At 34.5% G+C, this 17,025-nt stretch overlaps 2 protein-coding genes across 2 annotated transcripts; both read left to right on the top strand.

Moving 5' to 3' along the window:
• Positions 1-613: 613 nt before the first annotated feature.
• Positions 614-3,114, top strand: LOC145630177 (uncharacterized). The gene is made up of 3 exons (XM_081682430.1): positions 614-946; positions 2,246-2,445; positions 2,612-3,114. Exons 1-3 carry the CDS (start codon positions 848-850, stop codon positions 2,904-2,906), a joined length of 594 nt encoding a protein of 197 aa, XP_081538556.1. The 5' UTR covers positions 614-847; the 3' UTR covers positions 2,907-3,114.
• Positions 3,115-7,497: 4,383 nt separating this feature from the next.
• Positions 7,498-9,001, top strand: LOC145630176 (uncharacterized). The gene is made up of 3 exons (XM_081682429.1): positions 7,498-7,652; positions 7,805-8,010; positions 8,451-9,001. The coding sequence occupies exons 1-3, from the start codon at positions 7,554-7,556 to the stop codon at positions 8,746-8,748; spliced, it is 603 nt and encodes a 200-aa protein (XP_081538555.1). The 5' UTR covers positions 7,498-7,553; the 3' UTR covers positions 8,749-9,001.
• The last annotated feature ends 8,024 nt before the right edge of the window (positions 9,002-17,025 follow it).

Here is a 17,025-nt window from a genome sequence, read left to right as displayed (position 1 = left end):
CGTTCCAAATTAATCACAACTTTGGAATATTTTATATCTCACAAATAATACCCCAAAGTTGCGAGTAATTTGGACCGGAGGTAGTAATTATTTTTCTTACTACCTATTTAAAAAAATTAGCATCTTGAAGCAACTCTAATGGTAAGCTAATTGTTAAATTAGTTTGTCATGCCACATAAGCTTGTAAGCTGATTATCATTTTAACAACTTTGAGCTAGCATACTATGAAATTTAACCCCACTTCTTTAATTAACATAGCTCTCTTCGTCCCTTTATTTTTATTCCATTGCTTTTTTGGGGGTCAAACTTCGATTATAAATCACCATTAATCTATAAATAATAACATAGTTATGAGTAATCTTGTTAAATTCGTCTCATTATATCACATTTTTATAATTTTTACATATAAATAAAGATATACTTAGTAAATATTTTAAGACATCTCTTGAAGACCGTACACGGTCAAAATAGTACTTCTAGATCTTGAAAAACGAAACCATTTCTAAAACATTCCACAATCTCTCTTCCCACGTTGACCTTTACCCATTTTGAAAAGAAAAAAAAAAAAAAAAAAAAAAAAAAAAAAGCTACCAGACCCCCTTTTATCTCATCTCCACGCATCTTCCAAAAATTCTCCAAAGGCAGTTTTGGTTCCTCATTTCTCTCTCCTTCACTTATTCACTCCTACTTTGAAGTTTCTTGCTCTTTTCCTCTCTCCTCAACACCCATTCATACTACAAATTGCCAATTATTACTACTTACACTTACAACTATTTTTCTTACTCACTTCAATCTTATTCTTTTAAACCCAGAAAAATTGATTGATTGAAATTTGTAGACTTAAATAATGATGGCAAGACATAATTTTTTGGTGCCTTTTATTGCCCTTCTTCTTGGTGCTCTTGCTATGACTTTCAGTCTCATTGCTTTTGCCAAAAGGATTAAGGTATTTTTTACATTTCAACTTACTTTTATTTACACTAAATTTTTATACTTGTAATCTGTTTTGGTTTTTCATGTTGTATTTTACCTATTTTGTGAAGGAATCAAACATTCTTTAATTAATACTTACTGTAGTATGATTTGGTCATGATATTCAATATATTTTCAACTATTGTTGATTAATGATCAGTGATTACTATTATGTTTAGTTTATTGTTTAAGATAGTCTACAAAATTTGTTAAGCCGATAAATTGAGATGGATGGTAATAAATAAGTAAATTTAAACAAGATTCACGTGTTCGTAATTTTTGTAAATAATTGATTTGATAAGGAAAAGATAGTTAGAAAAATTGTATGGATTAAAATATAATTAATGTGAGCTTCCCTTGTTTAAGGGGAAGACATCTTTGTCGATGACGTCGAAACGATGTCGTTTAGTTGATTTCCTTTGTGGGTTGATTTCATCAATCAAAGAAGACATTATTATGAAGTAATCCGTAAATGATATAGTGGGCCCCTTGTCTAAGTGCCTAAATGCCTAATTAGTGAGTAATTACTCATAACTAAGAGTAACATCCACATCTATTAAAAAAAAAAGAGGAACATCCACATTTCCACCTTAATAACTTGCTTAAATAGAAATTCAAAATAAATTTCATAATTGGTATGTATTCCGTATGTCCCCATTTGTTTGCCATTTCGGCTTCTTAAATTGGGCGATATCCCGGGTTATTACATGGGGTATATCATTAACGTACACTGTAATTTGTAACTCCATTTAAAAGATTATATAAAAGATTACATAGCTTGGTGGTAAAACACTTAATTTATAACTCATTTAAAAGATTACATAAAAAATTACATAGCTTGGTGGTAAAACACTTAATTTTAGATTTAGAGGTTGCGTGTTCAAATCTTGTGGAGTTTTTTTTTTAAAAAACTTTTTATAAGTGCATGATGTGGCGTAATGATTAGTTGAGTAGGTGACGTGGCGTAGTGAGGTGAGTCTATGTGAGCGTACGTTCTTAGAAACGCATTTTAATCTATTAGTATTGATAATTTGATATCTTTTAAAACAAAATTTCACTTGACAACTCAGTTTTGATGTATTAGTACTAGTCTAATACATACGGAGTATATTGTTAATTCTTAATCGCAAAGAATCAGTAGCTAATTACAAATAATCTAGTTGATTATTGTCTCTGTTAGACTTTAGATGATCAACAATGTACTACAACCTTTAAACTTGATAACGAGTTATGATTAGGCTGTTGAATTTACGTGTATAGTTGCATTGCGCAGGCTAAAGATGTTACCAAAAAAGATAGCTTATGTGTATATCCAAGCAGTCCATCATCTGCTCTTGGCATAGTTGCTGCATTGTTTATACTAGCTGAGCAAATCGTTATTAGTGCTGCTACTTACTGCTTTTGCTGCTGTGGACTACGTTGTTCTGCTCGTTGCACTGTTATAAGCTCATTACTCTTCTTCATCGGCTCCTGGTAAGTTATAACCTATAAGCTCATTACAAGGCCAGTTTATTTGTCAATACATAGTTATGAGGGATTGTGTCGTGACAACTAATTCTGGATGAAGGGATTGTAAGCTTAACTTAATCATGGTCCGTTGTGCACAAGATTTTTACACTTATTTTGGTATGTATTGCAGGTTCACTTTTCTGGTAACGTTCATTGGATTGATATATACAGCGATCCTTAACAACACCAGTTTCCTAGCAAAAACCTATACCAGAGGAAACAGTGACAGTTGTGGAGTAGGCAATGAGAATTTGTTCCTTGGGGCTGCATATTGGTGCATAATTAGCACCGTTGTAGGTCTGGTATCATATGCTTTCTGGGCGTGTGGTGCTGCTAAAACAAACAATAATAACCAAGGCCGCGCTTTTGATCATGAGCATGGTGTTGCTATGGGAGAACCTCAGATGCAGCAACCGAAGGAATAACTTAGATAATTAATGTGATGCTGGCTGAGTGGTTGGTATCCTGTATAGCTCAAGATCAATCCAAGGGTAGTAAAATTGTTGTAAGCTGTAAAGATCATTTCATCTTTTATCATATTTGTAGTTTAGCAAATGTTATATCAAATAGAATGTTGAACAAATCTCTTACAGTCTTTACTTATCAAATGACATACAACATTTTTTTCCTACATATCTCGAATTCTAAGAATTGTCGAACAGCTAACTGCTAACAACTCGAATTCTAAGCATTGTCGAACAGCTAACTGCTAACAACTGACTGCTTATTGACGAATAAAGTTTGTGTATATATTCGAATAAAGCATAAATAAATTCTTCATCAAATAATTTTTTTTTCTCCAAATTCCAATTGCAACAAGGTTTAGCCTTCCACTGACTATACCTTTTACGGAGTATTTTTTATATATGAGAAACATCTATTAAATCATGTTTAAAACTTATCTTTTTACACTTTTGACCAACTTTAACTTTACTAGCCATCTAAATTTGATTGATCACATTTTCTTCTTTTTTGTCCGTGTTAACTACTCGTATATAATTAGGAAAGTTTTAAGTTCTAACCACTTGAGTTATCCTTCACTCTTTACAAGTATAACTTAAAACTTTAAATTAAAATAATAACTCTTGTAATGATGCGTAGTTGGCCATCATATAAAGTAAACCGTGTTAAAGAATTTGCTTTAATTCCAAAGAAAAAAAAATGCTTTGAGGCCCAAAATAAATACTAGTAGTGGATCATTGGGCCCATTTTAAAACAAGTTGATTAGCGTTTCAACGAACATACAAACCGCGTAATACAAGTCTGCTTCCTGCTCCCACTACGCACAAATGCTTTGTATTGTATCGTTGGGAAGATTAAAAATTGTAGCCAGCCCAATCCTACGTGGCACCACCGCATCACTTTGTTTTATGTTTGCTTGACTAAGGGCATGTTCTCATTTACTGAACTCAGTTGAACTGAACTGAACTGAACTGAAATGAATATTTTATAAAAGAAGGAAATTAGGAGCTAAACTGAACTGAACTGAACTGAATTTCAACGTATGAGAACAGGCCCTAAGTCAAATTTCACTTTAGTGTGATTGCTCATTTGCTTGTATGTTTTATGTTGTCGTGTTTAAAAAAAAAAATAATAAAAAGGCCAGTATAAGGCCTTATACGTATAGTAATGTATTGTGTCGTGTATATCATAGTATCATATGTGTCACATGCTATATTTTATTTGTTATCTAATTTGATGTGCTAAATGTGTACATAGATCCTCCTTTTTGGTTGAAGTAAGATTAGTTCAATCCAACTTTAGTTACTCAATTATGAGCAGCATATGTACGCAAAGTTAATGGAGAATCGAATTAGGTAAAAATTGATGTCCAACATTACATAAACTATTACTTCGTAGATGATTTTATAAACGTTAATTATTTTTTTTATAGCCAAATAGCCCAAATTGGCACAAGCATTGATTAGCATGATATTTTAATTTACTTTACCCGCCACCGGAGTTCTATAAATAGCAATTAACTCAAACTAATTTGTGTAATTACTCGCAAATAATCAACTACATTTTTTATTAGATAATTCTAGAAAGACACAGAGAGGATTAAAATGGCAGGTCAATTTAGTTATTGGGTGCCTTTAAAATGGCAGATCAATTTGTTGGATTATTTGTTATTGTGTAATAGATTTATAAATGTATTCAGTTGATTACAAGAATTGGTCTTCGTTAATGTAATAAAGTCCTACTATGTTTGATTGGGGAACTTTCCACTACATGTAGCAATGCTCATATAATGACAGTCTGATACAATATTATTCATTTTCACTAAGTTAAAGTTGCAATTGAAAATTGCAATTAGATTTTGTTAAATTCCGGAATGAGCACCAATATAAATAATATTAGTACAAGTTTTTTAGAATTTATAATGAGCAATGCCTATAAAAACCTTTTTAAGTCCTATTAACTGACTTTTTCGATAAATCTATACGAGTTAATTATGCTTTTGAAATTCAATCAAAGTATGTAATCAATGTCTCCCTCCAACACCTTCCGATTTTTTTTTTCGTGATCTCTCTACACTTCTCTAGCCGCCACCACAAGTATTGTCATCCCATATTCCCATCCTCACCCAATAATGCCCATATGACTCGCTCATCACATAGCCAGTCCATGACCTCCTTTTTCACTACATCTTTAATGTTCCCTTACCCTATAAAGTAAAACTATGTTTTGAAAGTAAAGATAGACATGGATCGAATCCAATCTAACCTGAATCCTAATTATTTTGTGTGACTTGAAATCAAATTTTATCAAGGCCATGTCCATTGAGTTTGATTTGAAATATTCAAACACTTAACTAGATCATTCAGTGGGTCTAGGGTAAAATGGGTCTCAAATGAATCATAAAATCTATTACTTGAGGTGGTGTGTTAGTTAAACATTCATTATGACCTAAAGTAATTACTACCTCTTATTTATTTTTTATTTTTTTTTAGTTGCAAATTTAGGGTATTATTTGTGAGATATAAAATATTCCAAAGTTATAACTAATAAAAATCGAAGGTAGTAATTGATTTAAGAGTAAGATGGTGTGTTAAAAGCAATGCTCTAAATTTATAAATTAGTGATGACTCCTTAATTTTAAGAATTTTTTTGAATTCAAGTTAAGCCTTCTTTTTAATACTTATTTCCAAAATAACAAGTACTTTCTCCAATTCATAATGATCTTCAATCACAATTCAGCAGAAATTATAAACATTGAATATTAAATTACTCCATAATAAGACAAAAACTAATGAGCACCCTCGGGCGTTAGATTAAAGAAATAAAAGAATACAATATTAAGTTAAATTAACATTAATTACACAAATGATGTGTGTTTTGTCAAGCATTTCAAACTTAATATTGTTTTAATACCCTTAAGCAGTCGACTCAATAAGTAGGAGTATTAATTTTATAGGGGGGTGTTAAATACCGCCATCCAAATTTATCACCACCGCCATCATTTCAAGCAAATTGACAATCTTGCCCTTACTTTTTTTTTTCCCATTTTCATTCTATAACATTAGTCCATCAACCACAACCGTATCAACCACCACCTTCTACACCGCACCCACAACGACGACAAAAGTTGACGAAAAAGGGATAGTGATCGAGGTGGCTTGATGAAAAAAAAATCAAGGATCAATCGGAGCTCCACAGTAACCGGTTTTGGGCTCCGGTTACCATGGTCAACCGGAGGTCAAAACCGGTTACCATCCACGGTACCCGGAGGCCAAAACCGGTTACCATGGACGGTAATCGGAGCCTAATTCAAAATTTGCTCAATTTTCTTTTAAAAACAAAATTAATATGGTGTGGCCGGTAACCGGCGACCAAATCCGGTTGCCCACCACCGGTAACCGGCGACCAAATCCGGTTGCCCACCACCGGTAACCGAAGGTGAAAATCGATTACCGGTGCGGTCAACCAGATTTGGTCGCCGGTAGTTGGCAACCGGTTTTCACCTCCGGTTACCACCCACTTATTTCATAAAAAAAACTAATTGGAAACTACTTACCTCCTTTCCGCCGTAGCTGTCGCCGCCGCCAATGTCTAAGTCGGCGCCGCTCCACCGCTTGAGATCAAGCCACCGCCGCTGCCTGAGCTCGCCGCCAATTTCTTCCCGGTAAACCCCAAATATGTGGTTGTGTGGTTGGTGTTTGAGGAGAGAGAAAAAAAAATAAGGGTCAAAGATGGGTTTGGGTTTAGTAAGGGCAAAATTGGCAGTTTGCTCGAAATGATGGCGGTGACGATAAATTTGGACGGCGGTATTTAGCATTCCACATTTTATATTGAAACCTTACTTTATACATACGTTGTGTTAGTGGACGACTTTTCTCCCTTATGCCTCCTCCATCGATTATTGCAATAGCAAACATTTTTTTTTTTTTTTTGATTTTGCCCACCCGGTTCACCAGTACTCAGCTTTAAGCCTCCAATTACATCCAGATCCGACTCGCGTTGCACACCTTAGCTTATGGTGGATGAGTCTCCCAACAAGAGTTTTCTGTATTCGGTGAGGCTTGAATTCGAGACCTTACCACTTGAGCCAACTCTTATTGGTGTAGCAAATGTATTTAGAATTTTAGATAAACCATAAACCATTAAATCCTACTTAGTAGTCAGTACTACTCAATAGAGAATGCTTCAAAATGTACACACGTATAAATAGCACGACACGCAAAGCCTATAAAAACAAATAATTTTATGCATTGGATAAGGTCCAACACTCCAACTTTACATTTCCTATTTTAAGGAGTAATTTATTAATTTATTTTTTATAAACTTTTTTCTAGCCAAGTTGACACATGCATTGATTAAATACAAAGTATTACTTAATTAATAATAATAAATTAATAATGTTGAGTCTTGAATTCTATTTTGTCGTCTAATAATAACGTGTCGGCTGGTCTTAGGAGTCTTCCTAAAATAGATTATTGCTATCTAATTAAGCTAGCTACTCATAATATAAATATCCTTTTAACTCATTTCTCTATCCAATTCAATTGCAAACTATCTTATCACAAAATCAAATTCTAAAGAGAGAAATTAAAATTGAAAATAGTTCAAAAATGTCACAAGAATACACTTATTGGGTACCTTTAAAAGCCCTTCTTCATGGTATACTCGCTATTGTGTTCAGTTTTACTGCTTACACCAAACGAGTCAAGGTAATTTTCGATCTCGTGTTTTTGTCAACCAAACAATATATTTTCTAAATTTTAATTTCAATGATATATAGTTTTACTTCGTGTTTGTGTATGCACTACATGTCAATCAAACAAGCACTTAAATTAACTGGTTTCGTTGTTTTTGTAAGCAGAGTTATGAAGTGACCAGCTTTAATGGGTATTGCGCGTATCCAAGCAGTTCAGCTTTGTATTATGGTATAGTTGCTGCACTTGTTCTTCTGTTTGAGCAACTTACTATTACTTTCGGCATCAGATGCTTTTGCTGTCGACGTCGTGGAGTTCATTTTAACAGAAAATTTGCTGCTATTTTGGCAATGATATTCTTCATTCTTTCCTGGTATGTTACATTTCATTTATGCTTTAATATATAATAATCACATCGCTCATTGTATAGGTAGCTTAAATATGCTAAAAATGTGACAGCTAAATTTAAATGGCCTGAAATTATACATTACGGAGTACTACATTAGCAATTTTATGCGTATATTAAGGTAGTTACTAGAACCCAAAGGCTATACATACAATTGTTGTATGTGGTCCCTACATATAATCACAATTTGTTATGTTTTTATTGGCTAAAATTATGGGTCCAAGTTCCATTTAAATTCAATTTATATTTGACTCTTAGTTTTCTTCCCTTTTTTATGATGTGTCAAATTTCTAATGGTATTGTACGTAGAGACCACATACAATGATTGTATGTGTATCAACTCCCGTTATTAGGGTAGTCTTGTAGATTTTTAAAATATAAATTTTTTATCGATGTTATGAATGCAGGTGCGCATTTGTTATATCATTTATCGGATTGATATACACCGCGGTAGTCAACAGCCACAAATTTCTAGTAAAACATCACTCTCTAAACAATGGAGGCAGTTGCTTTATTGGCCAAGAGAATTTGTTCCTAGGGGCAGCAATTTGGTGCATAATTACCACAGTTTTAGGCCTAATCACTTACGGCTTTTGGGCGTGTAGTACTCATACAAAAAACACAACTAGTGAGCAAGCTAATTATGCACAAAGTGGTGTTGCAATGGGACAACCTCATGCACAATTACCAAAAGAACAATGTTGATTATATCAATGTTAGATAAAATTATTTGGTTGTTATGTTGTTAGTTGTATAAACCAAAAATTGATGGAATTGCAAGAAAAAAATAAAATAAAGTGTGCAATTCCTATGATTAGAAGGGTTTTTTTTTTAGAGTTTTTATGTAATTTTGAAAATTCTTTTATTTTATTTTGTTTAATTACATGCACGTGTGTATTGATATTTATTTGAATTCAAGAAGTTTATTGAAACGAATGAAGTATTATGTTGATTTGTATATATCAATGATCATAGTTGTATACATTGTGTATGTTTATGTCAGTACGTGTATAAATCGTATAGTGGGTGTGACGTAAGTAGCCAAATGATTAAATTACCTAATAGGCTAATAGCAGCTAGCAAGTAATTAGGTGTTCTACTCTATGATTACACGCATTATAATAGTATAAATAAAGTTTAAGATTATTCTTATTGTTAAAGCATGTTCTAATCCAAAACCAGCAACGCACTAGTCCAACAGTTCACAATATATAGCATATTACCATATTGCCCCTAGGTCTTCAACACTTCACAAGTCACAACTGCTGACCACCATCATCATCATGCAATTATCGCCGCCATCACTACCACACTCGCCAGAGCAATTAATTCTACAATCAATTGGTATTGTTATGGAGAATATGAAACTTAAATTAAAGGGAAAGAAAAGACAATAAGGGCCTGTTTTCATTGACTGAACTGATCTGAACTGAGCTGAGCTGAGTTAAACTGAATTTAAAATAAACGAATGAGAACAGACCCTAAATAAACAATTATTACACTGATTTACTCGTAAATTGTCGATAAATTCCCAACTTAATATTAAAAAATGAAGTATATTAAATGTTTATATGCAGTCCTTAAGGTTACATATAGCATTACCCATTATAAATTACTTATACAAATACAATAGCAAATAGGGGAAAAAATTAAATAATTAGTAGTAATATAAAAAAATAAAAATAAAAACCTAATACTAGTTCAGTTTAGAGAATGATGTTACTTTTCCCCAAACATCTTACAAAATACATCGTACACTATATCTGACTATTATTTCGGACAAAGATGGTAGTATATATGGACATTTGGGATGTGCAACATGCGTTTACGATGAATAACATTATGCATTATCATTTAACAAGTTAATCTAAACTACTAATTCCTCCGTTCTATTAATATGGGACTTTTTGCACTATTCATCATTCTCGTTTGACCATATAATATGAGTTATACGTTAAGCAAAATATAGTCAAGTGGGATCTTGTTGGATTCGTCTCATATAAAACTTTCACAATATCAACTTTTTATAATTTTTACTCTTACACAATTATAGATATTTAGCATATAAAATGTGTTTTGGGATGCGTAATTTCCTCCTTGTTGCAATATTAACAGAACGGATGAAGTATAAATTAAAACTGTCAAAATTTGACCCAACCCGAAATACCGACTCAAACCCGATTATTAACCGACTCATTTGAACCCGAAAAATTAGTGACCCAAACCTGAATGGACCTGACCTGAAACCAACCCTAGACCCGAGTTGACCCGAGTATGTGAGACCTGAACCCGAACATGAACTGGCCTGGAGATAACCCGACCCGAATGTAACCCGTAAATTATTGACCTGAACCGAACCTAACTTGAACCGAAATTGATTCAAACCCGTTTTAACCTGCCAAAACGCGAATTTAACCCGACTTGTTACTAACTTGACCTGAATTTAACCCGACCCGTTCATAACCCGACCTGAATTTAACCCAACGTGTTACAAAACCGACCCAAAATCAACCTGATTTGTTATTGACCTTACCCAAATTCAACCCGACTTGTTATTGACCTGACCCGAATTTTACCAAACCTATTACTAACCCGACCCAAAAATTCAACCCGATCTGTTATTAATTCGACTAGAAATTAACACGACTTGTTATTGACCCGACCTAAATTCAACCCAAATTGTTCCTGACTCGATTTCAAATCACCTTAGATGCAAGTTAGACCACCTTATTATTGTTGATCAAAGCATTTGTCTAGGGAGACCAAGTCAATCCAGGCCAGCAAAAGAAATTAAAGGAGCATCATCAGCTCAAATTTAAGAGTTAAATATAGTATACATTTGTTGTATGATCAAATGAGATAATTATTTTTCTAAATTATAGACTATAGTTCCCTAGTATATTGTCATATATATTATATATAGTCAAAGGAAATAATTAGCTTGATAAAAATGACAATTATCTATTTATAGTTATATTAGTTGAACCCGAATATGACCTCACTTGGAAATGACACGACCTGATTGCAAATTATTGACTTGTACATAACGACTTGAATCCGAGAATGACCCGACTTGAAAATGACCCAACCTGATTATAACCCGCAAATTGTTGACTTGAACCAAACCCGACTTGAACCCGAGAATGACCCAACTTAAAATGACCCGGCTTGATTATAACCCGCAAATTTTTTTCTTGAACCGAACCCGACTCAAACCCGAAAATAACCAGACTTGATTATAATCCGCAAATTATTTACTTGAACCGAACCCGACTCGAACCCAAGAATTACCCTAAACCGTTTTAACCCATGAAAACCCGAATTAAACCAGACATATTGTTCACCCGACCTGAATGTAACCCGACCTGTTACTAACCCGACCCAAACCCGATAAGAAGTATTACCTGACTAAAGCATGACCCAACCCAAACCTGACCCGCATAGGTTATGGAATTAATCCGAATTGACCCGACCCACTCTTACCGACCAAGACCCGACCCGTTTACCCGAATTGACATCTCTACCCAAAACCTCCAAAATTTCACAAAAATCGTGGATATAGACTTCAATTTATGAATTTTTTGACTTTTTTTTGCCCGGAAATAAAAATTGTCGAAATGTTTACCATGGTCTCTAATACCCTCCGGGAGTCCAACAGAATGGGTGGAACCATCCAATTTGCCTTTAAACGACCAATTTATCGGTTTAAAACTTGCGCCGATTTCATTAACTCAAGTCTACCACAAACTTTATTGACAACATAAAATGATCATATATGGTTCCAAACGGAATTATATGGAACCGAGATGTATCCCCTATAAGTTAAAGGTTTTTCGACGTCGGGCCCCGAAACATTCGAAATTTCTCAAAAAGCGTGGATATTAGCCTTCAATTTTAGAATTTTTTTACTTTTTTCGCCCGGATATAAAAATTGCCGAAGTGTTTACCATGGTCCCTAATATCCTCCGGGAGTCCAATTGGGTGGGTTGAACCATCCAATTTGCCTTTAAACGACCAATTTACCGGTTTACAACTTGCACCGATTCCATTAATTCAAGCCTACCGCGAACATTTATTACAACAAATAATGATCATATATGGTTCCAAACGACATGATATGACCCCGAGAGTATCCTCTATAATCTAAAGGATATTCAACACCGGGCCCCGAAACCTCCAAAATTTCTCAAAAAGCGTGAATATAGCCTAGAATTATGGAATTTTTTAAAACTTATTTTAGCCCAAAATAAAAATTGCCGAAATGTCTACCATGGTCCCTAATACCCTCCGTGAGTCCAATTGGGTGGGTGGAACCATCCTATTTTGCCTTTAAACGGTCAATTTACCAGATTACAACTTGCACCGAATTCATTAATTCAAGCCTATCACGAACATATATGAACTAAAATAATAATCATGTATATGGTTCCAAAAGACATTATATGGCCCCGAGATGTATTACCTAAATTCTCAAGGCTTTTCGACACTATGCCCCTAAATCTCCAAAATTTCTCAAAAAGCGTGGATATAAGCCTTCAATTTTGGAATTTTTTTGGCCTTTTTCGCCCGGAAATAAAAATTGCCGAAATTTTTACCATGATCCCTAATACCCTCCAGGAGTCCAATTGGGTGGGTGGAACCATCCAAATTTCCTTTAAACGCCCAATTTATCGGTGTACAACTTGCGCCGATTTCATTAACTCAAGTCTATCAAAAACATTCATGACAACATAAAATGATCATATATGGTTCCAAATGGCATTATATGACCCCCGAGATGTATCCCCTATAATATAAAGGCTTTTCGACACCAGGCACCGAAACCTCTAAAATTTCTCAAAAAACGTGGATATTAGCCTTCAATTTTGAAATTTTTTTACTTTTTTTTCGCCCGAAAATAAAAATTGCCGAAATATTTACCATGATCCCTAATACCCTCCAGAAGTCCAATTGGGTGGGTCGAACCATTCTATTTGCCTTTAAACGGCCAATTGACTGGTTTACAACTTGCACCGATTTCATTAATTCAAGCCTATCACGAACAATTATGACAACATATAATAATTATATATGGTTCCAAACGGCATTATATGACCATGGATGTGTCCCAAAAAATCTCGAGTCTTTTCGTCAACGGGCCCTGAATCCACCAGAATTTCTCAAAAAGAGTGGATACTAAACTTCAATTTTAAAATTTTTTGACTTTTTTTCGCCCAGAAATAAAAATTTACAAAACGTTTACCATGGTCCCTAATACCCTCCGAGAGTCCAATTGGATGGGTGAAACCATCAAATTTGCCTTTAAACGACCAGTTTACCAGTTTAAAATTTGCACCGATATCATTAAATCAAGCCTACCACGAACATTTATGACAACAAATAATGATCATACATTGTTCCAAACGGCATTATATGACCCCGAGATATATCCCCTAGAATTTCAAGACTTTTCAACACTCGGCCCCGAAACTTTCAAAAATTCTCGAAAAGTGTGGATATTAGCCTTCAATTATGGAATTTTTTGACTTTTTTTTGCCCGGAAACAAAAATTCCCGAAATGTTTACCATGATCCCTAATACCCTCTGAGAGTCCAATTGGGTGGGTGGAAGGTGGAACTATATATCCAATTTGCCTTTAAACGGCCAATTTACCGATTTACAACTTGCAGTGATTTCATTAACTCAAGCCTACCGCGAACATCTATGACAACATATAATGACCATATATGGTTCCAAACAGCATTATTTAATTTGGCCCCCATATTTATTCCCCAAAATCTCAAGACTTTTCGACACCAAGCCCTGAAACCTCCAAAATTTCTCAAAAGACATGGATATTAACCTTCAATTTTGGAAATTTTTGACTTTTTTTTCGCCTGAAAATAAAAATTGCCGAATTGTTTACCATGGTCCTTAATACCCTCCGGTAGTCCAATTGGGTGGGTGGAACCATCCAATTTGCCTTTAAACGACCAATTTACTGGTTTACAACTTGCACCGATTTTATTAGCTCAAGCTAGCTTACCACGAACAATTATGACAACAAATAATGATCATATATGGTTCCAAATGATATTATATGACCCTGATATGTATTCCTTACAATCTCAAGGCTTTTTGATACCGAGCCCCGAAATCTCCAAAATATCTCAAAAAGCGTGGATATTAGCCTTTATTTTTAGACTTTTTAGACTTTTTTCGTCCGGAAATAATAATTTCCGAAATGTTTACTATGGTACCTAATACCCTTCGGGAGTCCAATTAGGTGGATTCTACCATCTAAATTGCCTTTAAACGGCCTATTTACCGGTTTATAACTTGCATCGATTTCATTAAATCAAGTCTACCACAAACGTTTATGACAACTTATAATGATCATATACGGTTCCAAAAGTCATTATATGACCCTGAGATGTATTACCTAAATTCTCAAGACTTTTTGACACCGTGCTCCGAAACCTCCAAAATTTCTCAAAAAACGTGGATATAGCTTCAATTTTGGAATTATTTTGGCTTTTTTCGCCCGGAAATAAAAATTGCCCAAATTTTTATCATGATCCCTAATAACCTCTAGGAGTCCAATTGGGTAGGTTGAACTATCCAATTTGCCTTTAAACGACCAATTTACCGGTTTACAACTTGCACCGATTTCATTAAATCAAGCCTACCACGAACATTTTTGACAACATATAATGATCATAAATGGCTCCAAACGGCATTATATGACCCCGAGATGTATCCCATAGAATTTTAATACTTTTCGACACCGGGCCCTGAATCTTCCAAAATTTCTCAAAAAACGTGGATATTAGCCTTCAATATTAGAATTTTTTGACTTTTTATCGCCCGGAAATAAAAGTTGCTGAAATTTTTACCATGATCCCTAATATCCTCTGGGAGTCCAATTGGGTTGGTGGAACCATCCAATTTGTCTTTAAACGACCAAATTACCGGTTTACTACTTGCCTGGATTTCATTAACCCAAGCATACTACGAACATTTATGACAACATATAAGATCATATATGGTTCCAAACGACATTATATGACCCCGAGATGTATCCCCTAAAATATCAAGACTTTTCTACACTGAACCCCGAAACCTCCATAATTTCTCAAAAAACGTGGATATTAGCCTTTAATTTTGGAATTTTTTGACTTTTTTCGTCCGGAGATAAAAATTGTTGAAATGTTTACCATGGTGCCTAATACATTCCGAGATTCCAATTGGGTGGGTGCAACCTTCCAATTTGGCTTTAAACGGCCTATTTATCGGTTTATAACTTGCACTTATTTCATTAAATTAAGCCTTAGCCTCCACGAACATTTATGATTAATCGTATATGGTTCCAAACGTCATTATATGACCCCGAGATGTATTCCCTAAAATCTCAAGGCTTTTTGACACCGACTCGAAACCTTCAAAACTTCTCAAAAAGCGTGGATATTAGCCTTCAATTTTGGAATTTTTAAAACTTTTTTTTTAACGGAAATAAAAATTGCCAAAATGTTACCATGGTCCTTTATATCCTATGGGAGTCTAATTGGGCGTGTGAAACCATCCAATTTGCTGTTAAACGACCAATTTGCCGGTTTACAACTTTCACCGATTTACCGGTTTACAATGACCAATTTAATTAACTTGCACCGAACCCGACTTGAACCGAAATTGACCCTTACCCGTTTTATCCCGTCAAAACCCGAATTTAACCCGACTTGTTACTAACCTGACCTGAATTCAGCTAGACCCATTCCTAACCCGACCCGAATTTAATCCAACCTGTTACAAACCCGACTCGAAATCATCCCGACTTGTTACTGACTAGACCCAAATTCAACCCGAATTGTTATTGACCCGACCCGAATTTTACCAGAACTATTACTTACCCAACCCAAAAAATCAACCCGATCTGTTACTAACCCGACTCGAAATTAACACGACTTGTTATTGACCCGACCTAAATTCAACCCAAATTGTTCCTGACCCGTTTTCAAATCACCTTAAATGCAATTTAGACCACCTTATTATTGTTGATCAAAGCATTTTGTCTAGGGATACCAAGTCGGTCCAGGCCTGCAAAAGAAAGGAGCATCATCCTCTAATTTAAGAGTTAAATATAGTATATATTTGTTGTATGGTCAAAGGAGATAATTATCTTGCTAAATTATAGACTATAGTTCCCTAGTATATTGTCATATATATTAGGGGTGAGAAAAAGTTTCGGGTACCCGGAATTGGAACCGGAACCGGCGGGTCCGGAACCGGAATTGGACCCAGTGGTTCCAATTTCGGGTAATAAATTCAGGACCGGTTATAACCAATTCCAATTCTCAACTTTTTGGAACCGGAACCGGTTGGGTACCCGGTTATCTAATATATGCTAAACTAAATAAATTTTAAATAATAAAAATATGTTGAATGCATCTAACTTGTAAATTAAAAAAAGTAATATTAATAGCTAACGTCAATACAAATAGCTTCATGCATATAAAAATATAAATATTAAACCCTAAAAATAAACCTAACTAAAATAAGAATTATAATTTGTATTATATTTTAACAATTACATACATAAGTGGGTACCCAGAATCGGAACCGGTACCCGGTGGTGTAACACCCCAATAATTCTCCCTTTTTCAAACCACTTACTTTAAATAAAATAGTGGAGAACCATTGACGTGCTACCGCCACGTGTTAAAACGTTAAGGCTTTATCAAAGTATCGCAGCGGAAAAATCAAACTTAAGTATTTAAAATAACACAATTTAGAAAACGAATAAGTCAAAGCTTACAAATTGGAACCATATAAGGCCCTTATTTAAAACCAAACCAATATTAAAAATCCAAAACATAAACGAAATAGCAAAGCATAAATAAGTTCAACACAAGAATCGAATACTCTCAATCACACCAATCCCTTGACAATGGGTTTGTCAAATCCCTTAACTTCACATCATCAAGCTAACCTGTGCATACTGCTCCC

This window comes from Chenopodium album, chromosome 5, assembly GCF_948465745.1.
Source record: "Chenopodium album chromosome 5, dcCheAlbu1.1, whole genome shotgun sequence".
NCBI classification, from domain to species: Eukaryota; Viridiplantae; Streptophyta; class Magnoliopsida; order Caryophyllales; family Amaranthaceae; genus Chenopodium; species Chenopodium album.
This window is presented reverse-complemented; position numbering and strand designations above follow the sequence as displayed.